Source organism: Natrix helvetica (genome assembly GCF_964273705.1).
Source record: "Natrix helvetica genome assembly, chromosome: W".
Taxonomy (NCBI): Eukaryota; Metazoa; Chordata; class Lepidosauria; order Squamata; family Natricidae; genus Natrix; species Natrix helvetica.
This window is the reverse complement of record NC_138555.1, coordinates 66,281,060-66,305,192: the sequence shown is the minus strand read 5'-3', so window position 1 is coordinate 66,305,192 and position 24,133 is coordinate 66,281,060. Positions and strand designations below refer to the sequence as shown.

General features: G+C 48.4%; 1 protein-coding gene across 6 annotated transcripts in view; it reads right to left on the bottom strand.

Moving 5' to 3' along the window:
* The window catches only part of LOC309400790 (cyclin-dependent kinase 12-like), a 175,644-nt gene that overhangs the window by 65,857 nt on the left and 85,654 nt on the right, over positions 1-24,133 (bottom strand). For all 6 annotated transcript variants that reach the window (XM_081969457.1, XM_081969453.1, XM_081969455.1 and 3 more), the window contains 4 exons: positions 21,291-21,470; positions 15,406-15,545; positions 14,451-14,621; positions 7,356-7,545 (listed from right to left, as the gene is read on the bottom strand). In XM_081969457.1, the coding sequence (XP_081825583.1) occupies positions 7,356-7,545; positions 14,451-14,621; positions 15,406-15,545; positions 21,291-21,470 (681 nt within the window). The remainder of the gene's footprint in view (positions 1-7,355; positions 7,546-14,450; positions 14,622-15,405; positions 15,546-21,290; positions 21,471-24,133) is intronic.

Sequence of the window (24,133 nt, the reverse complement as noted above, 5' to 3'; positions counted from 1 at the left end):
GTGTTCACCTTCGGTATAAACGCGGGATCCAAACGAAGGACCACCCTATCTTGGTGGATAAGACAAAGGTCACTATGGGAAGATAGGGCCCCCAATTCCGATATGCGCCTGGCCGTTGTGATGCCTACCAGAAAGACCACTTTAAGTGTGAGGAGACGCATATGGACTGTCCTAAGGGGCTCGAAAGGAGATCCCGTCAGTGCCTTAAGGACCAGGGTGAGATCCCATGTTGGAAACCTGTGAACTGGGGGCGGCCGGATATTAGCTGCCCCCTTGAGAAAGCGTTTGACCAATGGGGAGTGGGAAAGAGTATATGACCCCTCCCCCCCTAATATGGTAGCCAAAGTGGCCACCTGCCGTCGAAGGGTATTGTGGGACAGACCGTCCTCCAGTCCCTTTTGTAGGAACTCGAGAACGTCCGGAACCGTGGCCTTAGCGGGATCCACCCCTAGGGAAGTGCCCCACTTAGCGAAGGCCGCCCAAGTGGCGTTGTAAATTCTAGTAGTAGACGGCCTTCTGGACGCCTCCAGGGTCGCTATGACTCCTGAGGACAGTTTCTTCCCCCTTAGGATGCCCCGTTCAAGAACCAAGCGGTTAGGTGGAGCCATTGCGGTTCCGGGTGGTGTAAGAACCTTTGACAGAGGGCGACCTCCCCCAGAGGAATCCTCCAAGGATCTGCCACTGACAGCTGGACCAGATCCGCAAACCATGGCCTCCTTGGCCAGCAAGGGGCCAGCAAGATGACAAGGGCCCTCTCTGCCACTACCTTCCGAATGGTTGCGGGGATGAGGGGAAGGGGCGGGAAGGCGTAAAGGAGACCCGGGGGCCAACGGCTTCTGAGAGCATCCGTGCCCTCCGCTGAGGGAGTCTGGAACCGGGAAAAGAACCTCGGCAGCTGGGCGTTGTCGGGGGTGGCGAACAGGTCCACTATCGGCGTGCCGAATCTCCGACAGATCTTTTGAAACAACTCTGGAGACAGCTGCCACTCGCCATTGTCCAGGGTCGCTCGGCTCAGCCAGTCCGCCTGGTGGTTGGACACCCCCGAGATATGCTCCGCCACTATCGAGGCCAAGTGTCTCTCCGCCTACAAGCTTAATGTCTGCGCCTCCCGCCAAAGAGCGCGGGAGTGGGTCCCCCCTTGGCGGTTCACGTGGGCCTTTGTTGCCACGTTGTCCGTTAGCAGGAGGACATGACGCCCCTGCAACTGCCGGCGGAACGTCCGGAGGGCCAGCCTTGCCGCCTTCAGCTCCAGCCAGTTGATATTGTGGCTGAGATCCGAGGCGGTCCAGCGTCCTTGGGCCATGCTGGTGTCCATTATGGCCCCCCAGCCAAAGAGGCTCGCATCCGTCGTGACGGTCACCCTCTCCGGCTCCCCAAAGGATCCCCCCTGTTGAAGAGCCGGGGACATCCACCATTGGAGGGATAGTCTCACACCGGTCGGTAAACGAATCGGTCGCAATGAGTTGCTCATCAACTTCTTCTGGGCCGGTATCAATGCCCACTGAAGAGGACGTAGGTGGAGTCGAGCCCAGGGCACTATCCCTATACAGGATACCATTTTCCCCAGAAGTTGAGATAAGGTCAAGATGGAAACCGACCTTCTTTTTCTGATGGAGGCCACTAACTGGCGTAGGCTGGACAAATGATCTGGGGACAGACGCACCTTCCCTGACACTGAATTTATCACAGTCCCTAGATGGAGAATCTGTCTGGACGGGGACAAGTGGCTTTTGGGAAAGTTCACTGAAAACCCCAGGGCCTGGAGCCAGCGGATAGTCAGGCGGAGGTCTGAGTTCGCCCTGGGAAGGGACCCTGCCTGAACTAGAACGTCGTCCAGATAGCACTGGAGCCTCACCAGGATGGAGCGGAGGTGGGCCGCCAGTGCCGCCAGAACCTTGGTGAAGGTGCGGGGTGCCGAGGCCAGACCGAAAGGGAGGGCACGATATTGGAAATGTTGACCCCCGTGGGAGAACCGGAGGTACCGGCGGTGGGCCTGAAGGATGGGGATGTGGAGGTAGGCCTCTGTTAGGTCTACCGAGGCCATGTAATCCCCTTTTCTTATGCTCTGCAGAATTGATTTCAGGGATGACATTTTGAACCGCCTGTAAACCAGGTAGCGGTTCAGGCGTTTGAGGTCTAGGATTGCCCTCCAACCCCCCGAGGCCTTTGGGACTACGAACAGATTTGAGTAGTAACCCTGCCCTCGCTCTGGAGCTGGAACGACCTCCACCGCTCGAATTTCCAGGAGATGGGACACGGCGAGGTCCATGAGTTGACGCCGTTCCGGACTCCTGGCGGGGGGAAAAATCTTGAAGAACCTCGGGGGTTTGGAGAGAAATTCCAACCTCAGCCCGTGACGTACTGTGGCTCGGACCCAGCCGTCCGTGGTTATCTCGTCCCATTGGTCCGCGAACAGAGCAAGACGGCCGCCGATGGGATGACTCGGGTTTGAGTCATTTCCCTCTGCGGAAGGGGCGGCCGCCCCCCTCACGAAAGGGCCGTTTGGACTGCGGCTGGTAACGAGAGCGGTCCTGATAAGCAGGCCGATGAAACTGCCTATCCTGTCTGTAGGACTGGAAACGGTAATCCTGATCCCTGTCAGAGCCTCTAAAGGAGGGTCTACGATATGGGTGATTACGGGGCTCGGTCTTTTTGGTGGTGGTAGGCATGATTTTCTTCTTGTCTTTGTTTTCTATTACTATCGGGTCCAGGGCCGCCCCAAACAGACTCTGGCCCGTGAATGGGGCCGCTATCAAGTCCCATTTTGCCTTGTTGTCTATTTGCCAGTTCCTAAGCCAGAGTAAGCGGCGGGAAGCGACTGATGTGGCCAGGGCGCTGGAGCCAAACCTCACAGTGTCCAGGGTCGCATCAGCGGAGAACTGGCAAGCTGCCATGATCTTGGTAATATCCTGATGGATGCGGTCGTCCTGGATCGGAATCCGATCCTGGAGCTGGCGGAGCCACATCACCGTCGTGCGATTAAAATACGAGGCTGCGGCTGCCGCCCTCACCGCCCATGCGGAAGCGTTGAAGTTCTTCCGCAGCGTTAGTTCAGCCCTCTTATCCTCTGGTTTTAACTTGTCTGCCGCATCCCCTGATACGACCGGGGAAGAGGAGACCAGGGCAGCTATGGGTGGGTCTATGGTAGGCAGTTGGAGTGCCTGTACAAAGGATTTTTCTAAATTATAGGCGCGACGGTCGTTGCTGCCTGGAGAAGAAAAATGGGAGGGACGAGCCCACTGGCTAGTAGTCGCTTCCAAAAAATTTGGAGGAGCAGGAAATTCCTCCTTATTTGTGGCAGTATTCGAGAACATGGCCATGTCTGGATCCCTGGGAGGTGGGACCGTGGGGTCCCCTGTCCCTACCTTGGTGGTCTTCCTAGCCTTCCGGAGTAAAGGCTTGAACATGGCCGGGAGGAAAAGGTTGGAAGAGGGGGGGGAGTCAGGAGCAGCTTCCTCATCTTCTGAGAACCCTAGATCATCCTGCCTATGTTCTACCCCCCTGGAAGAAACCTCACTCAGGATCGAAGGGGAAGAGGCCCTAGATCTTGACCTACTGAAGGGCTGAGAGCCCTGCTATGATGGGGAACCCTATCCCTCTGGGCGATACCCCAGGAGATGGCTGCTGAAATTAGGCGCTTCAGACTTTCAGGTAAGTGTTCCAATTCATCCTCATCATAGTCAGACTCCTGCCCCCGTGGAGCCAACCCCCTGCCAGGCCTCTTGGAGGGACCTTCAGATGGGCCTTCTAGAGGGTCAGCTATATCAATCTCCTCTGCTCCAGGAGAATTAATAGGGGCCGGAGATTCCCCTCGCCCCCCGCTCCTGTCAGACCCGGCCGGGGAGACTGAGGGGGAAGAAGGACTAAACCCCCTATTGAACGAGGGGGAACGACCAGGGGCCTCTGCCAGCGGGGATCTAGATCTGGGCCTAGCAGATTTGGCTTTCTTTTCAGCCCTAGCGATGGTTCTTTCCAGGGCCCTGGAGCGTCTGAGCTCATCCCTCTCCATTGCTCTAGAAGGCCTGTTGGCTGCAGATGGTCTGGGCGCCCAAGGCCTGGTGGATTCCGAGGGGCCTTCCCTGTCCTCCAGGGCCTGCACGGATGCGGCCTGTGCCGCCTCAGAGTGCGCCGCCATTGCCCCACTCACGTGTCCAAGCAACGTTATGTCTCAAGGAGTTTTGTCGTAGGCGGCAGAAATGGCCAGAATCGGGCTCTTCTGTGTGCTTTTGGAGTCCCAGGGAGCGCTTTTGCCCGGTTAAGTGTAGGCCCGGTCACGTGGAGGCCTCCCGAAATGGCCGCCGGAGGTTCGCCCGTTTGAAATATCTTCGGGCGGCCGCTAGCGCAGCGATCCGCCTCTAGCCTCCCCAGCCACAGTCAAATTTTAAACGTTTGAGGCAAAAAAGGAAGAACGCCGCGTCCGCGGCTGCAAATGGCACGGGAGGAAGGCGCAAGTGCAAAGGGAAAAGGCAGGCCGGTCTTCGCGCCTTGTGTCGCGCTGCGGCTCGGTTTGCTCACCCCCGAAAGGCTTCTCTCTTCCTTTCTTCTCTCGTTGCGGGCCGTTGGAGGAGGCTATAGCCGCTGCGGGAACGCTCGGCTGCCCGAACACCCGGAGACCAGACCGGAGCGCCCGGCTCGCAGGGGGAAGGAGAAAAACGCCCCACGGGGCTCTCCCTGACTGTCCTTCGAGCGCAGCAGTAATTTAGTCTTTAGAATGTCCAATTGTCAAATTCATTAGCAAACAATCAATCAATCGAATAACTTTAGGATTTCTCACTAGGAACCAAGCACAGTGCTTTGGACCAGACTGAGAGGAAACTGGGAACCAACAGGAGAAGCCGAAGGTTAAGAAGTTTTCTCTCAGTCTAATGGACCAATCAGGCTGTGTTAACCCTCACGTGACCCCTCCCTCTACTCCACTGGAAAACATAGAATCATAGGGATGGAAAGGACCTCGGAAAACCTCTAATCCAGACCCCTGCTCAAGGCAGGAGTCTTATATACCATCCCAGCCTATTTTTGAAAACCTCCAATGATGGAGTGTCCACAACATCAATTTGTCCTTACTTCTAGGTTGGATCTCTTTAATAAGCTTCCACCCATTGCTTCTTGTCCTGCCCTCTGGGGCTTTGGAGAATAAGTCAAACCCGTTTTCTCTGTTGACAACCCCTCAAATACTGGAAGACAGTAATCCTGTCCCCCCAATCTGTCTCTTCTATAGCAATAGCACTTAGACTTGTATACCGCTTCACAGCCCTCTCTAAGCAGTTTACAGAGTCAGCATATTGCCACCAACAATCTGAGTCCTCATTTTACCACCTCGGAAGGATGGAAGGAGTAGTCAGCCTTGAGCTTGGTGAGATTCGAATTGCCAAATTTCAGGCAGCCGGCAGGCAGCAGAAGTAGGCTGCAGGACTGCACTCTAACCACTGTGCCACTACAGCTCTTAGGCTAGACCAGTGGTCGGCAAACTGCGGCTCGCGAGCCGCATGTGGCTCTTTGGCCCCTCTCCTGCGGCTCCCTGCTGACCCAATTGCGCAATCTGCTCTCCGCCCTGAGAAGGCATGAGCCTCTCGCCTGCTTTTGCGATTCCGCGTCCTTCGCAGGCAACTCAGTGTCAGGAAGAGCTCCAGCCCTTTTCTTGCGCTCATCTCTTGCACGCGCATGCGCAAGCAAAATACACTACTGGGCCAGGATCAAGGAAGAGGGGACAACAACTCTCCTCCCGCTGTCGCCACTGTGCAATGAGGTGAGTAACTGGCTATGCATCGCAGGGGAGCCACACTGCGCAGGAGACTCCTCAGCGCCAGACTCAGGTCAGCACGAGCCACGGTCCCCTTCGTGTTGGCTCAGGAAGGAGGGGAATGGGGAGCAGCAGCAGCTGCTTGGGTGCAGGGAGGGAAGAGCTCCAGCTCTCCTGCGCTGCACAGGGCTCTCCTTGCGCAGGGCTCTGAAACCTTTCCCTCTCTGCATCCAGAGACGGCTGCTGCGGCTCCTTCCTGAGCCAACACGAAGGGGACTGTGGCTGGCGCTGACCTGAGTCTGGCGCTGAGGAGTCTCCTGCACAGCATGGCTCTCCTGCGCAGTGCAGCCAGCTACTCACTTCTCATTGGTGGCAGCAGAAGGAGTCGCTGTCCCTGCCGCTGTGATCCCGGCCCAGGAGGGTATTTTGCTTCCACGAGCAAGAAAGAGATGAAAGAGAAAAGGGGAGAGAGAGAGGGGGGGAGAGAGAGAGAGAGAGAGAGAGAAATGAAAGCGAGCTGGAAGGAGAGAATGAGAGAGAGGGAAAAGAGAGGGGAAAAATTAGAGAGAGAAGGGGGAGAGAGAAATGAAAGAGCTGAAGGGAGAGAATGAGAGAGAGGGAAAAGAGGGAAACAAATCAGGGGGAAAGAAAGGAAGAGGAAAGAAAGAAAGAAAGAAAGAAAGAAAGAAAGAAAGAAAGAAAGAAAGAAAAAGAAAGAGAGAGAAAGAAAGAAAGAAAGAAAGAAAGAAAGAAAGAAAGAAAGAAAGAAAGAAAGAAAGAAAGAAACTTTCTCAGACCTATGATGAAAGCAATGGCAAGCTAGATCTCTTGCCAAGAAAACTGCAGTTTGCCAGAAGGCACAAATTGGAAGCAAGTCTGATTTTTTAAAAGAAAATAACAGAGATGGCAAAAAAATGCACGTGAAAATAAGATTATTTATAATTTTGGATAACGTATTATATTGTTAAACTCAAAAGAAATCAAAATATATATCCTATTGCTGTTAGTACAATCTTGCCAGCTTCTATCAACTTAGTTCACTATGAAAAGATTACAGAGAAGCAATTTCCTACAATTAATAACTTTATTTTGGATTTGCTATCGTATTCAATGAGAAAGAAAGAAAAAGAAAGAGGGAAAGGGAAGGAAAGAAAGAAAGGAAGGAAGAGGAGAAAGGGAGAGGAAAAATAGAGAAAAACAGAAATGAGAGGGAGGGGGAGAGAAGAGAGAGAGACCCTATTTCCACAGAAAACACTGAGCCATGAAACCTGGGTAGGCATGTCGGGGGGGGGGGATGTCATGTGACTGGGTGGGAGTGATGTTGAGTTGGCCACACCCACCCAGGTTTTGTGGCTCCCGGTGTTTTCTTTTCTGTGGGAAACAGATCCAAATGGCTCTTTGAGTGTTTAAGATTGCCGACCACTGGGCTAGACATACCATACCCTTCAACCATTCATCATATGATTTAGCCTCCAGACCCTTTATCATCTTTGTTGCTCTTCTCTGCACACTTTCCAGGGTCTCAACATCTTTTTTGTTTCATGGTGACCAGAACTGGACACAGTATTCCAAGTGTGGTTTCACTATCCAATACAAAATAAATTCACACTGTTACCTGTTGTTTAATAAGATGTTGGAACATTTGATATCGCGATGAAGAAAGTTTTTTTTGTGACAGTAGTCCAGTCCCTCCATCAACTGCTTCATGAATGATTTGATATGGTCCTCTGAGAAATGCACCAGCCCAGATTCTAGCAATCCCATGAGGTCATGGTCCATATATTCGAATACAAGATAAAATGCACCTAACAGAAAATGACAGAGAAAACACCAACACTTTTATAAAGAATAAAAGTATGAACATTTAGCATATCAAAAGCCTCCAGCCGCTGGTAGTTTTCGGCACAAGAAGCCTGCAGCCGCCGCTGCCACTCGGTTCCGGCTGGCAAAGAGGCGGTGGCTGGAGGCTTCTTGTGCTGAAAAAGAGGCGGCGGCTGCAGGCTTCTTGTGCCAAAAACTACCGAAAAGTACAGGCCAAAAAAGAGGCCTGAAGTCCCATTGCCCCTGTGTTCTTCGCGCTGGCTGCACACACAAGCCCCATTGCCTGCCTGGGCCAGGGGAACGTCCTGCTGCGCTGGAGGCACTTGCCCACGCACTGTCTCCTCACAGAAGGTCCTGGTGCCGTGAGATGTGTGCACGCTCTGTGTATGCCCGAGAAGGAGGAGAAAACTTGGCAGAACTTTTCTGCCTCCCTTTGCAGCAGAGCTGCTTGGAAGGCAGCCGCCGCAGTCTGTCCCTTTAAGGTACTTTGACATGGGGGGGGAGAGAGGACCATAAAGGGGCAGACCACAGGAGCTGCCTTCAGAGCAGCTCCGCTGTGAAGGTAGGCAGAAAGGTCCGGCCAAGTCTTCTCCTGCTTCTCGGGAATACACACAGTGTGTGCACACCTCACGGCGCCGTGAGTCTGGGACCTTCTGCGAGTAGACGGCGCATGGGCGAGTCCCTCCAGCGCCGTGAGATGTGTGCCTGTTTGCTCTGTTCTGCCACTCAATGATACTTTTTTGCGCTTGCCGGCTTAAGATCGCCACCCCCATAACCATCACTGCTCCGCTCCAACCTTCCCTATAGCCCATCGGTCTTATGTGCTAAATTGTTGACATATATGCTCGGGATCCTCTCCAAAAGGCACCACCTGCATCAATGGCCACTTTTATATTCTCTCTGCTGCTTCTGCCTCGTTTCGTTGGAACCGCCTTTCTTTACTCACATTCTCCACACTTTTTACCTGGCCAACTTCATTTTCCTCCCTCACTATTTCTGCATTTTCTTAAAAACAAATAATGGGCTACTCTGCTAATACTGGTCTTTCAGACACTGGAACTTGCCGCCAGGTTTCCGCTTGCTTTGCAACCTTCCCGCTTTTCTTACCAAAGCTTCTGAATTAGATGCGTCCTCTTTAAGACAACCCAAGCACGCCTGCTGGCTTCCTCTCATAGTTTTTAAAATCATCTTTCCAATGACCTAGGTTCCGTTTAAAGATAAAAGCCACGGGGGCTGTTGGGAAGCGTAGTTCCAATTCTGAGCCGAAGGTAGTAAATTGTACGGATAAAGTTTCATCTCTGTGTTTTGGTTTTCATGTGTCTTATTAATCCATGTTTAGGATCTTGCTTAGTTACTAAATATACTGCTTGAGAGCATAAACCAGCGCTTTCCATTTTGTTGTTTTCCCATTTCTTGGCCTAGAGGATTAAATCCTATTTACACATCTTTCACTTACTCTGCTAGTTGATATTACATAGGAAATCGCCCTGTCTCTGCAGCATCGGTTATGTGACTGAGTGGGTGGGTGTTGTGGCCCGCCGGACAGTGAGGAGGTTGGGGAGGAACCTGGGCCAGTCCTGGAGTCTGGGGAAGGTTCTGACTAGTGCTCTGTGTTGGAGGCAGAGATGGGGCCAGGGCCATCTGACAGTTATCAGCTGCCTTCGGAGTCAGACATCGGTGACGTTTCCTCAGCGGAGCGGAGCGCCTGAAAGGGACGCAGGCTCAGCCTGCCAGGCTGCCACCACTCCACTGAAGACATTGCTGAGCAGAGAAACGTCTCCGTTCCCAGCCGAGCTGGTGGAGCGCAGGCAAGCGTCGTCGCGTCGCCAGGGGCGGGGCAAGACCGTACTTCCGGGTTTAGCGCCGAAAGGGAGCGCGCAATCCGGGTTTAGCGCCGAAAGGGAGCGCGCGATCCTGGTTTAGTGCCGAAAGGGAGCGCACGCGATCCGGTGCGATCCGGCAGGAACCCACCACTGGCGTGGCCAATTCATCACTCACTCCCACCCAGTCACATGACACCCCCCCCAGCCACACCTACCCAGGTCATTAGGGCAGAGAACCAGTTAAATGATTTGCTGGTTAAATGATTTGCCCCTCCCAGCCCCACCTCACCCCTCCCCTCCCAGCCACCTCTTGCCACACCCGGCCTTGGTTGTGTTGTTCACCTTTCTCTCTCTCTCTCTCTCTCACTGTTTCTGTTTCTCTCTCGATCTCTCGCTGTCTCTGTGTCTGTGTCTCTCTGTGTCGCTGTATCTGTCATTCTTTGTCTCTCTTCTCTCTCTCTCTCCCCATCTTTCCCTCTCTCTCTCTTTCTGATTCTGATTCTCCTGCACCTCATCTCTACCTGGGTGTTGCTGCCCAACTGCAGCAGGAAATGGCGGGCAGCTACTTCCGGCCTTTGTTGATGCTGGATGTGCCTTGGTCACTCGGGGAGATGCGCAACCTGCTCTCCGCCCCGAGACACTGACCCACGCCGCAGCCAACGCCGCTGCTGTTGCCAGGGGCAACTGGGGCAGGGTTGTATTGTGGTTCCATGTCGTAATGGGCTCCAGGAGGAGGAGGGGACCCTGTCTCCCTCATTGTGAAGCATGCTAAATTTCACTGCTCTGCACAAGGCACTGCAAGAGCAGTGGGCAGGCCATGGAGTTGGCGTTGGCCACTTCTGTCCACAGCAGAGGAATGAAAGGAGGGAGCGACAGCAGAGGGATAAAAGAGCCAAAAGCGGCTCTGGAGCCGCGGGTTGCCGACCCTTGGACTAGACATACCCAATTCCTGCAACTGTTCTTCATATGTTTTAGCCTCCAGTCCCCTAATCATCTTTGTTGCTCTTCTCTGCACTCTACATTTTTTAATATCATGGCAACAAAAATTGGATCCAATATTCCAGTATATCTAAATTTCTCTTCCTAAGAATAGCAACTTTCCTCCCCTTAACTTTTATTAAAGTTATCCTGATTATCTTACATAGCATAGAACTCCTCTCAAAATTTCACAAAAGATCCTCAAGATGAATAGGATACTTCTCACCCAGATGTTTCTTATAAGGTAAGCCTTTGAAGTTTTGGCAGTTCAGTCAAAATTAAAATATACCTCCTCACAATACATTGTTTTGTTTTGTTTTTTGTTGTTTTTATTGGATTTATATGCCGCCCGTCTCCCAAAGGACTCAGGGCGGCGTACAACATTAAAAAACACACATCCCAAAAGTTAAAAAGAAATTAAATACATATCCAAAAAAAACAAACCGAATTTTTAAGATAATACATTTAAAAATGAGTTAAAATTAACAGGCCAGGCCGGCTTGCTGGAAAAGCCAACTTTTTAGGGTGCGTCGGAAGGACCGGAGGTCAGGGATTATGGGAAGCTCCGGGGGCAGCTCATTCCAGAGGGAAGGCGCTCCCACAGAGAAGGCTCTCCCCCTGGGGGTCACCAGCCGACACTGTCTGGCCAACGGCACCCTGAGGAGGCCAACTCTGTGGGATCGTACTGGACAGTGGGAGGCTACTGGTGGCAGTAGGTGGTCTCGCAGGTACCCTGGGCCTAAGCCATGGAGCGCTTTAAAGGTCATAATTAATACCTTAAATCGCACCCAGAAAACAACTGGCAAACAGTGCAGGACGCCTAAAAGGGGTGTAACATGGAAGCACCTAGGTACCCCCATGACAACCCGCGCGGCCACATTCTGGACCAGCTGAAGCCTCCGGGTGCTCTTCAAGGGCAGCCCCATGTAGAGAGCGTTGCAGTAGTCCAGGCGAGAAAGGACGAGGGCATGAGTGACTGTGCACAGAGCATCCCGATCCAGGAAGGGGCGCAACTGACGTACCAGGCGAACCTGGCAAAAGGCCCCCCTGGTCACGGCCGTCAGGTGTTCTTCTAAACTAAGCCGCGTATCCAGGACAACTCCCAGATTGTGAGCCTTCTCTGAGGGGGCTAAAATTTCTCCCCCTATCCTTCAAGGCGGTGGGAAAGAACCCCTCTCTCAATGAAGCGTTGGTAATCGCCTGGAGCCAGCCTCGTGTCACCTCCCGGGAAGCCGAAACTAACCAAGAGGGACACGGGTCCAGCACACAAGTGGCAGCACTGAGTCTCCCCATAATCCTGTCCATGCCTTCGGGGGTCACAGGGTCAAACCCATCCCAGATTGTCTCCTCAAGATTCATCCCTGTCGGCTTGCCCAAATCTACCCAGTCAGAGTCCAAGCCTGTCCGGATCTGAGCGATTTTATCCTGCAGATACTGAACAAATTCTTCAGCCCTACCCTGCAAGGGGTCTTCCCCAGTTCCTTGGTTAAGTAAGGAGCGGGTCACCCTAAACAGGGCGGCTGAGCGGTTATCTGCGGACGCAATAAGAGCGGAAAAATATTGCCGTTTTGCCGCTTCTATCGCCACTAAGGAGGATTTAATATGAATTCTTACTAGTGTTCGATCAGATTCGGACCAGCTGGCCCTCCAGCCACTCTCTAGGCATCTTTTCTGGTGTTTCATCTCCCGGAGCTCCTCTGTAAACCAGGGAGCCACCCGGGATCGACACCAGGTCAGAGGCCGCAAAGGCGCAACACGATCCAAGGCCCCAGCGGCAGCCCTATCCCAGGCTTCCACTAGGGCTTCGGTCGAGTTGTGAGCAAGGGATTCAGGAAAAGTCCCAAGCTCCATCAGGAACCTTTCGGGGTCCATCAGGTGCCTGGGGCGGAACTATCTAGTCGGTTCCGCCTCCCTGCGGCGATAGCAGTATGGAAGTCAAGCCTGATGAGGAAATGATCAGACCATGACAAGGGTTGAATAGTAATATCCCCTAAATCTAGATCATTCATCCACTGCCCAGAGACAAAAATCAGGTCGAGCGTGTGTCCCCCATTATGGGTGGGGTCTTGAATTAACTGAGTTAGGTCCATAGCTGTCATGGAAGCCATGAACTCCCGAGCTGACTCAGATGTCTCGCCAATGGAAGGCAGATTGAAATCCCCCAGGACCATGAGCCTGGGGAAATCAACTGCCAATCCAGCTAAGACATCCAGCAGCTCCGGCAGGGCTGATGAAACGTAGCAGGGAGACAGGTACGTAACAAAAAGGCCCACCTGAGCTCCAAGGCCCCACTTCACAAAGAGGGACTCACACCCGCCTATCTGAGGCACAGTGACCTCCTGAGGTCTGAGACTTTCCCTAATAACCACCGCCACCCCCCCGCCCCTGCCCTGGGCTCTCGGCTGGTGAAACGCCCGGAGGCCTGGTGGGCATAGTTCGCTAAGGGGCACACACCCCCTCATGGCTCAACCAGGTCTCTGTAATGCACGCCAGGTCCGCTCTACCCTCTTATATGAGGTCATAAATGAGGGGAGCCTTATGTACCACGGACCTGGCGTTAAGCAACACCAGCCGGAGACCAGGGTCCTGTAATCCCGAGCACCCGGGGGTGCGAGAAGGGCAATGAGGGTTGGAATGCGCGATCGCTCTTAAACAGCAAACCCGCGTCCTCCGAAGATCATTTGGCCCTTGGCCCCCACCATATCTGCCTCTCCCACAAACAGTAGAGATGGTGAACCCCCCAATGGAATGGCTTAATGTCTCCCCCGGAATCCCAACCCTTCCTAGACCTCCCAACCCGCACCCATTAGTTAGCTCTGGCCTGTGCCCTGGCAGACTCCCCCCCAAGCCTGTCTGAGCCATCCGAATCAACCCACCCCTCCCCCCCATAAAATTTGGTTTAAAAGCCCCTGTAAAAAACCCTTAAGAAGTCTCTTCTTCGCATGCCACCTCTTGGGATCCCAAGATCCATCATTAAGGAAGCATCTTGATAGGTCAGAAGGCCATCCCCGGGAAAGGGGGAGTTCCCGGAGGGAATAAAGTTCTGTCGCAGTATAACGTAGAGGAGAGTGTGGCATCAACCAAACGGGATGACATCATGGGGAGATGGAATGAGATGACATGTTCACGGGGGGGGGGGGGGGGGGGGCAGCCGGCAGTGTTCAAGGGGATAGCAGGAAGCTTATGTCCATCATAAAAATAGTCGGTGTTGCGGACAATATGTAAGGGTAACGGACAGCTGTCCAAAATCGCAGCAGATGCTAGCTTGCGAGGTGGTGAAGCGGCCAGTGATGGCGGCAACGAGGACAGCGGCAGCATCGGCGGCTGCTCCAACTCCGACTCTAACATCTAAGCTCCGCCCACGCCAGCCGCACTCACATCCATCGCCAGGGCCGCACTCCGTTGACCCAGTCCATAATATCACAGGAGGGGGGGCCAAATGGCACAGTACGGTGGCCCAGGCAACGGCCGTAATACGGGGGGGGCACAACGAAGGACCCCCCCCACTCCAACTGCGCCCACGCCAACTCCCGAAGCCATCTTCCGCTGGCGTTAGTATCCATGCCAGCTGCCTCAGCCCCGCCCCACTGATCTAATTTATCATGTTCATAAGCAAGGAGGAGGGGGGGAGCAACCGGGATAACACCATGGCGTGGGGAGCGGCAGCTGTAGAGACCCCAGGCCGGGCGTTCTGCCCCAGCTGCTGACCACACCGCTGGCAGCCGCTGACACTCTCCATTCTCCTTTCACCGCTAACCGCCCCATTTCACTCACGATAGTCCGGCTATAAGGCAGGACATCGCAGCTCAAGGGTATCCCCGAGGTCCCAGGAAGTTCTCATAACTGGACCTGGAACCAACGATGGAATAGGGTACCCCTGCAAGCCCCAAGAAGGACAATCATCTCCCCGAAGCTCTCCTCAAACGCGACAGGACACCATCTTGGGCATGCGTAGTAGAAGAATGTGCGTATGTGGGTATGTTTTATGTACAAAGCATGTTCATTGCAGCTAAAAAAGCCACCTGATTTGAAGCACAAGCCATAATCACACAATTTATTTCTGAACAACCTTCTTTGACAATGACTACCTTTGTCCTTCTTGAAATCCAGTGCATCTTGTTTGTCTGTAACAATTTCCTTCATGTTGACAACACTCTGGTGAATCAACTGTCGAAGGATCTTGATTTCACGGATAGCTGTAATAGGGAAGCCTTCCTTTTCATTGTCCAGCCTTACTTTTTTCAAAGCCACCAATTCACCTGCCAAATCAAGATCACAGGAAATATAATAATGAAAGTAATAATAGGCAAAATAAACAAGAGAAATGAAAAATATGGTGTTTTTACGGATGTCCCTCTCTGTCAAGTATCTGAGGGGACACTGTTAATACAGGTAGTCCTCAACTTAGGACTGGTTGTTTAACAACCAAAGTTACAACAAACTTTAAAAGCTACTTACAACCCGTCCTTGAATTTGTGACTCTTGCACACAAACCTCATGGTCATGTGATCATATTTCAGGCACTTGGCAACCAGCTCATATTTATGACCCGTTACACCATCCTGCAATCACAGAAGTGTTTTTCTGGCAAAAAAATGGCTATTTGAAAGAATAGATTTGCTTAATGACCACATGATGTGCTTAACCATGGTGTCCCGAATTATAACCATTGTAGAACAGTTGTAAAATTGAGTCTGGTCACATGGTGCCTCAACTTACGATTACGACTTATGACCAAAATTCCAGTCCCAATTTATTATTTATTTTGTATCCCATCTTTATTTTTACAAATAACACAAGGCGGCAAACAGATATGTTGCATCCCTTATCATTGAAACAAGAGGGCAACCAGTTTTATCTTTTTATAGGCAGGTCATTTGTTCCTTTATATACAGAATACAACATGTATACTTTTTATTTTATAATAAGTAATTAATAGTCTTCTATATACATCTACAGTATATGTGTGTGTGTGTGTGTATACACATACACACACACACACACAAACCAGAAAAGGCTAAAAATAGTACGTTTTGCACTCACCTGTATCCTTGTCCTTGGCTTTGTACACTTGCCCATATGTTCCCTCACCAATAATACCAATAATATCAAATTTGTCCACACAGCGCTTTCCCCAATCACTTTCTGTCTGTCTCCTCTCACCGTAACGAGGGCAACAGATTCTGGAAGAGGGGGGGAATACACAAGAACTGTTAAAATGTAAAATTCTTACTTAAAAACTCTTTCATAAACCTTCCTAGTCTGATCTGCATGTGTGCATGTATATAAATTGCATATAAGAATTGCTATGTTACCTGACATATTTATTAAAAATATGAATTGAAATTCGAATTGTCAGTGTGGTGTTTGCCAATATTTTTTTGAGGGGGGTAGGGTTATTAAATAAATAAATAAATAAACATATATACATACCGGTACATAGACCAGAGTTCCCTGTTAACCACAAGTAGAATATCTTATTTATCACATGCTATCTAGTTGAATAAATGGGTAAGATTCTGAGTGTCTCAATATCTATGTGCTCATTTAGGTCAGAAGTGGGAAACCTGAGGGCATATTCCATTAAGTGTACCTTCTTGGAGTCTGCATTGAATGACTGGCAGAACTGGAGCAAATGGTTGGTTGAGACAGAGTCAAAAGTGAATAAGACTCCTCAGTTTTGCTTTCTGATGCTCCTTTTTTCTAACATCTCTCTTTTCTCTCAATCTCTAACTCCTAGTCCTATCTCTTCCAAGCAGCAGATCACCAGGGAAGGGACTTAACAATTTGACCAAAACGCTGAATAGATCACTTGCATGGAGCTTTTGAAATCAGACCGTGAGCCACATACAACACTAAGTCCAATGAGAAAACTTCCAATCTTGATAGGATAGTTTGTGTGGATCTGTTCAGAAATCCTAGAGTGGATTCTTACTTAAAAACTCTTTCATAAACCTTCCTAGTCTGATCTGCATGTGTGCATGTATATAAATTGCATATAAGAATTGCTATGTTACCTGACATATTTATTATAAATATGTTCCACTCTTTTTCTTAAAAGCTCCAAGAGCTTTATACGTAGTTTTCAGGGTAGCAGATTACAATACTAAATGGTATGGAACTGTATATTCCAGGTTAAGACTAGAAACATGGCTTGTTGATCAGGTTTATTAAATAAACCACAATTGGCCAGATTTATACATGATTCATTTATTTTATTTATAAAATTTATTGGCCACCCATCTTACCACAGGGTAACTCTGTGGTATTAAATATTAACCATAGTTTACAAACCACATAATTGCTATATCCACATGTGCTAAACCAAAATGAAAAACATAACATCACTGTTTAGCATAATATCAGAATGCCACTTCTAAGTTGTCACCAATTTTCATTTTCTTATCCTAGTGTTGTAAGAACTTTGAAGACTCTTTGACTCACATGATTTGTTCATGTCTAGTCATGGTTCACCCTTTGGTTCCAGGTTACATTATATGTAACACAGACTTAAGAAAATATAGGTTAAAGATATAAATGTGATGAGCTGTACTCCTGAAGTATGGAATTTGACACTTTATGAAGAACTCTGGCTTAATTAAGTGTTGGGCTCAACAAAGACATTTCATGTAGATCAGGGGTGTCAAACTCATGTCGTCATGGCGTCGTCATGTGACATATTGGGACTTTTTCCCCCTTCGCTAAACCGGGTGTGGGCATGGCCAGCACGTGACGCATCTGGCCCACGGGCCGGGAGTTTGACAGCCCTGATGTAGATAGAAAGAAATGTATATTCTTGATGTTGAAGAACAGATTCAAATATGTGGTCTTTATCAATTTTTGAAATGTGCTTATATTCTAAAAATGAGAAGAGACAGTATATAATAAATTTATGGATTGAATTTTATATCGCTATATGGATTTTAGTTTTTTGTTTTCCTGTATATTTTTCTTTTTTCTCTCTTGTTTTTGTTTAATTACTGCAATATATGTATTTCTTCACTGATACATTTTTGGTTGGTTGTTTTTTAACTTTTCAAAATGTTTATTAATGAAATATAACAATCATTATTTCATCAGCTAGCATCTCTGAATCTAATCACAGACAATAATGAGGACTATCTGGGCCTGGATGAGGTGTATAAGCAATGGTAATCTCCATTTATTGAAGCAGGTGAAGATTTCTAATAACTGAAACACTTTTAAAAGGTGGCTATAGTGTTTAGGTAAAGATTTACAATCCTGTAAAATGATGCAAAACATCATAATAATACAAATAACAAAGAGACTTTTGAAGAATGGAATCAGAAAATAGTAATCACAATATCAACAATCAACAATGTCAGTAATGAGGTCTGCTTCTCTGGATAGACTATCTATAAAAGTTGTTGTTGAAGAAATGAGAGATGTAGAACAAATTTTATCTGACAAAATATAAATGGGTTCAAAAATGGATTTACAACTGACAGGTCAAAAGAATGGCCTAGAAAAGGATAATTCACTGGAACTACCAAAGAAACTGGCTGAGGTTTTAAAATTTAAAAGAGAAATACAAATGACAAAGCAAGAGAGTGATCTGGATAATTTTTTCCTTACTGAATTTACAATACAATACAATAAAATAGTAGAGTTGGAAGGGACCTTGGAGGTCTTCTAGTCCAACCTCCTGCCTAGGCAGGAAACCCTATACCGTTTCAGACAAATAGCTATCCAACATCTTCTTAAAGACTTCCAGTGTTGGGGCATTCACAACTTTTGGAGGCAAGCTGTTCCACTGATTAATTGTTCTCACTGTCAGGAAATTTCTCCTCAGTTCTAAGTTGCTTCTCTCCTTGATTAGTTTCCACCCATTGCTTCTTGTTCTACCCTCAGGTGCTTTGGAGAATAGTTTGACTCCCTCTTCTTTGTGGCAACCTCTGAGATATTGGAACAATGCTATCATGTCTCCCCTAGTCCTTCTTTCTTTTAAGCTAAACATACCCAGTTCCTGAAACCGTTCTTCATATGTTTTAGTCTCCAGTCCCCTAATCATCTTTGTTGCTCTTCTCTGCACTCTTTCTAGAGTCTCCACATCTTTTTTACATCGTGGCGACCAGAACTGAATGCAGTATTCCAAGTGTGGCCTTACCAAGGCATTATAAAGTGGTATTAACACTTCACGTGATCTTGATTCTATCCCTCTGTTGATGCAGCTTAGAACTGTGTTGGCTTTTTTGGCAGCTGCTGCACACTGCTGGCTCATATTTAAATGGTTGTCCACTAGGACTCCAAGATCCCTTTCACAGTTACTACTACTGAGCAAGGTATCACCTATACTGTACCTGTGCATTCCATTTTTGTTGCCTAAATGTACCATTGAATTTCATTTTATTAGATAGTGCCCAATGTTCAAGTTTGTCAAGATCCTTCTGTATCTTAAGCCTATCTTCTGGAGTGTTGGCTATTCCTACAAAAGAGGCTTGTTAGAGCCTTGAAAAAATCTGTGTGATGGGACAAAAAAATGAAGATAAATCAAATCCTATGATATTTTAATGAACTACTGTAAATATTAAGACTGTTAGAAGCAAAAGGAAGGAATATAATGGTGGTTTATTTGATCAAGGTTAAAACAAGATAGCTTACTTCTGACAACCCTTTATGGACTTTCTGCTGTCACCAGGATTGAAAAGATGTTATAGGGATTTGTTTACAAATAAGAGATGGTATATGGCCGTGGTGGCAAACCTATGTGCCAGAGATGGCACACAGAGCCAGCCAAGCTCCATCGCATTTCTCCATCACGTTTCTCGCTGTCGTTTGCAGGGAAACAAAAAATTGTGGGACTAAAAACAAAAAATTCATTCAATCAATTTCAACTTCTCATGAAAGAAAAAGATCTCACAAAGTTGGAATTGATTGAGTGAACTTTTTCACTCGCGCGCTTCCTCCTGAAGCTCATTATGACGCGGAGCCACAATGCGACCCTGCGCCGTCTCTGCTCGTTCTGGCCTCCCGGATGTCAGTTGCTTTTCCTGCAGAGCTGTGTTGGGATGCCCTGCCTCCCTGCCGGCCAGCTGAGCTTTGGCGCGCTGCTCCTGGGCTCATCAGCCTACATCAGCGGACATCAGATTCCCACCGCCCAGCACCAGTTCAGGGGTTCCTTCCCCCCAGGGGGGAGGGAGAGAGAGAGAGAGAGAGAGAGAGAGAGAGAAACAGAGGGAGGCAGAGAGAAAGATAAAGAGGGAGGGAGGGAAAGAGAGAGGGAGGGGAAGAAAGAGGGGAAGAGAGAGAGAAAGAGGGAGGGAAACAGCGAGAAAGGGGGAGGGAAACAGAGAGAGAGAGAAAGAGAAAGGGCGGGAAAGAGAAAATATTAGAAACGTTTTTCTTTTTTATTGTTGCTAAATGTAATATTTCAAAAGCAGAAAAAAAATGAAGGGGCATAAAAGTGCATTTATCACATTTTTAGAACAATTAGCTGAACTCTGCCTTGTTTATCATTATTTTAGGTAGTAAAACCTCAGTATTCTGGTTAAATTGCCGTATTGGCACTTTGCAATAAATAAGTGGGTTTTGGGTTGCAGTTTGGGCACTTGGTCTCTAAAAGGTTTACCATCACTGGTATATGGGATGAAAACATAAATATTTGTAACCTTACAGTGGGTGAAGAGTCACTAAATGTCTTTATACTTACTTTTCTGGGCACCTGGACATCTGACTTGTGGGCATTACCATCAAAGGGTTAGGGGGAAGGGGTGACATGCCTCATCACAAAATGGTTTCTATAGGGTAGTTAACAGTGCGTAGAGGAGGTTCCCTCCCTTGAATATTACCATTTTTTCCTAGACTGGATTCTCACAATACACTAAATGTTAAACTCAGGTAAACGAAATCCAACTGCAATGTTCACATAAAATAAACAGCCAATATTATTCCTTAATGATAATGACAGGGTTCCTGAAATACACTAAAATACAAAGTACTCAACTCTATTCTACCTCAGCACAAGTAATGTTCTGAGTATTTTAGTATTGTTTTGAGCTCAAAACAGAGTTTCAAGTTCAAAATGCTTCCAAAAAGCTAAAAAATCAGCCAGTTTTTCATCCAAACAGGACACTTAGTTTATCTTTATTTTCATTTTTTCCCTAAGGAGATAGGTGTACTTAGAAACCTAGCTCTATAGCTAAAACCACCTGCCATTTTATTTTCAATTATTTCTGAGATGTGAGGTGCGAACACATTAATAGAAATACAGATGGTACTTGAAGGTGATTCTTTGCAACATGCTTGATCCTTATTTTATTTTAAATGATAGAATATAAACTAAATTAAAACTAGACAGGCATGGAGTCCAACAGATTCCAAGGGAGATGATGTTGGACACACTGGCACCCATGGATACCAAGCTGAGGATCAAATTTTACCCTTCATGCACTAGGAACAAAATCTGCATTGTGAGCTTCTCTCATTTTTCATTTTTTTTCTATTTCAAAATGGGTTCTACTTCAATTGGAAATACAAGTGTTACTTACCAGTATTAATCACATTTAGAGTAATGAGAATAAACAGATACAATAGCCACTCTTATTATAATAATGTCACTGCATAAGATGAAAGGTGATCTGGCTAGCTATGCTGACCATTCATATTCTTCTAACCCAGTGGTTCCCAACGTGGGGCCCAGGCCCCACAAGGGGGCAATTTGATTTTTAATGGTGGCAATTGTGAGTTCACTTTTTGACTAAAGTAAGAATTATATGTTGGGTGGGGCGTGGCAGCAGGATTTTAAAGATGCTTAGGTGGGGCATGGCCAAAAAAAGGTTGGGAACCACTGTTCTAATCCAATCGTCATTGTAATTTTTTTTAAATTTATATTTCATGTTTCTAAACTGCCCATCTCCCTCAAGTAAAGTACTCGGAAACAGATCCAATAAAGTATATTTAGTTCTTACTTTGGTCTCTTTCTCAATGACTGCTGAAGCGGTGTGACTGCCTTTGGTTCTGGAGACTCTGGCGGTGAAGGGTCTCCACCAGGAAGCTCTGGAGGAAGTGGGAGGTCTGTAAGCAAGTGTCGTGGTCTCTTCTGTTCTTTCTCTTTCTTTACAGACTTCAGAGGAAGAATCTCCTTTGGACTAAAGCACCAGAGAAAAGTGTTATGAGATATTTAGAGGCCGACCATAGTTCCACAACTCCAAGTTTCCACACACATGGATAACAATTGTTATTGTATTGTAGGAGCAATACAGCAGCTGTCACAATTACAATTTTACTACTGGAAATCAATCCAACCAAAGACTGTACGCATGTTAGCACTGAAGTCTAGTACCTGATACACAGCTGTAATCTCAAAATTTGGGGCTTCAGAAAATATATCACTTTTAAAGTGTTGGAAGGAAAAAATAAATTTAAAGAATACAGTCATTAATTGAACTAATTTAATTTAAATCATATTAATTTTCTCTTGGCACCACAAGTTTACAGGTACATTCTTCCTCCAAACCCACACTACTCAAACATCAAGTGCAGTCATTGCTTGAAAGGGTCTGTGAACTCCACGCCAGGATTGACTACCCTTTTCCCATTAAACCAGCTGTCTGTCCCTTATTACTAATATGATTTACCTAACTTTATTAATGTTGAAGTGAGTATTGAAAATATTCCCATGACTTGCTATGGCAGATCATCCTTAGATTACTACCAATACCTAGAAAAACGTCTACAGGTAAACAACTATACTAACTATAGCTTTGTAAACAAACACTTTAAAAATAACATTCTTTCCATAAGATTGTAGCATTGGCTTACCTGATACGCTCATTTACTGAAGAAGTGGAGACAGCATCCCTGTGTGGGTTATACTCATCTACCACCCAATAGAACTGAGTCTGCAAAGTTTAAGTCCCGCCTCTTCCTGCTGAGATACCCAGCTTTTTTGACAAAACTAACATGCAGACGTGCTAGAACAAAATGATCTCTCCCAGAATAACAGCCCGGACCCTAAGGGTGGGCTAGATGCTGTCTCCACTTCTTCAGAAAATGAGCGTATCAGGTAAGCCAACGCTACATTTTCCTGACTCAGTGGAGACAGCATCCCTGTGTGGGACATACCATAGCTTGTCCAGCATCACGGGAGGGAAACTGTCCGGGACAAATCCCCTAGAGCAATCCTGACCTGCTGCAAGACTCTCCTCCCAAAGGCCACATCAGCCGATGCGTACCTGTCAATTCTGTAGTGTCGAATAAAAGTGGATGGAGATGACCACGTTGCCACCCTGCACCCCTCCTGTAATGGTGCCCTAGTGCCCCAGGTGGCCGCTCGACATGTTGAGTGAGCTGTGATGTTATCTGGAATGGGCTGTACCTGAGAAGAATATGCCCTTGCAATGCATGCCCTGATCCACCTCCCCAAGGAGGAAGAGGATGCCTTCAGACCCATGGAACCTGGTTGAAAAAAAACAAATAGGGCCACTGTATGACGGAAAGACAACGTTCTATGTAAGTATATCTTCAAGGCCCTTTGGACATCTAGAGTGTGCCAGCTGTGTTCAAGGCGATGGACTGGCTGAGGGCAGAAGTTGGGTAGAACCAATTCCTGTGCGCGATGAAAGATAGAGTTCACCTTGGGTATGAATGCCGGATCCACCCTGAGAACCACCTGGTCAGAATAGAAAGTGCACAAGTCCTGCCGCATGGAGAGGGCCGCTAGCTCCGAAATCTGACGGGCAGATGTGATGGCCACTAGAAACAGAACTTTTTGCGACATATAGAGAAGAGTTGTGTCCCACAACGGTTCGAAGGGAGCCTGGGTGATTGCCTGAAGAACAAGTGGTAGTGGATCAGCGGTCAGTGACCTATCAAGGCCGGAGCAGAGAACGGAAGATAGGGCCGCAACCTGTCGCTGAAGGGTGTTGGATGCCAACCCAGCAGTCAGTCCATCCTGTAGGAAGTCCAGGATGTGGCAAGTCCGTGCACGGAGTGGAGCCACCCCTCTGGCTCCAGGTGCAGAAGGCCTTCCAAGTGGCGTCATAGATTCGAATCGTGGAAGGTCTCCTGGCCGCTTGGATCGTTTGAATGACCTCCGGCGAAAGACCCTCCTCTGTCATAGCCACCATGCGGTCAATTTGACCCACTGCGGGTCTGGATGTGGTATGGCCCCCTGGTATAGCGAGGTCGTGGAGGGGGGAATCCTCCACGGAGGAGCGACTGACAGGGACAGGAGATCCGCGAACCACGGGTGGCACGGCCAGTGTGGAGCCAGAAGTATCAACTCCACCTGCTCCTCCAACATCTTGTTGATGACCCTCTGGATCAAGGGGAACAGAGGGAAGACATAAAGAAGGCCCGGCGGCCATTGACCTCCCTTCTGCGCCTGGAGACGTGTACATTGTGTAAAACCAAGGGACCTTTTTGTTGTTGGTGGTGGCGAAGAGGTCGACCACTGGTGCTCCAAACCGTCGCGTGAGCTCCCAGAAGTGGGTTGGATGTAGTTCCCACTCCACATGATCCACCTGTGACCTGATCAGCCAATCTGCTGTGACGTTGTCGGTACCTCTGATGTGTTCGGCCTGAATGGAGAGGAGATGCTCCTCCGCCCAAGATAACAGCAGCTGAGCCTCCTTCATCAACTGTTTGGACTGGGTTCCGCCCTGCCTGTTGACGTGGTCTTTGGCCGTCATGTTGTCCGTTAGGCGCAACACGTTTCCCTGCTACTGACGACTGGAAACATAGCAACCCCAGGCGGATAGCCCTCAGCTCCAGGAACTTGATAGTCCGCTGCTGTTCTGAATGGGTCCAC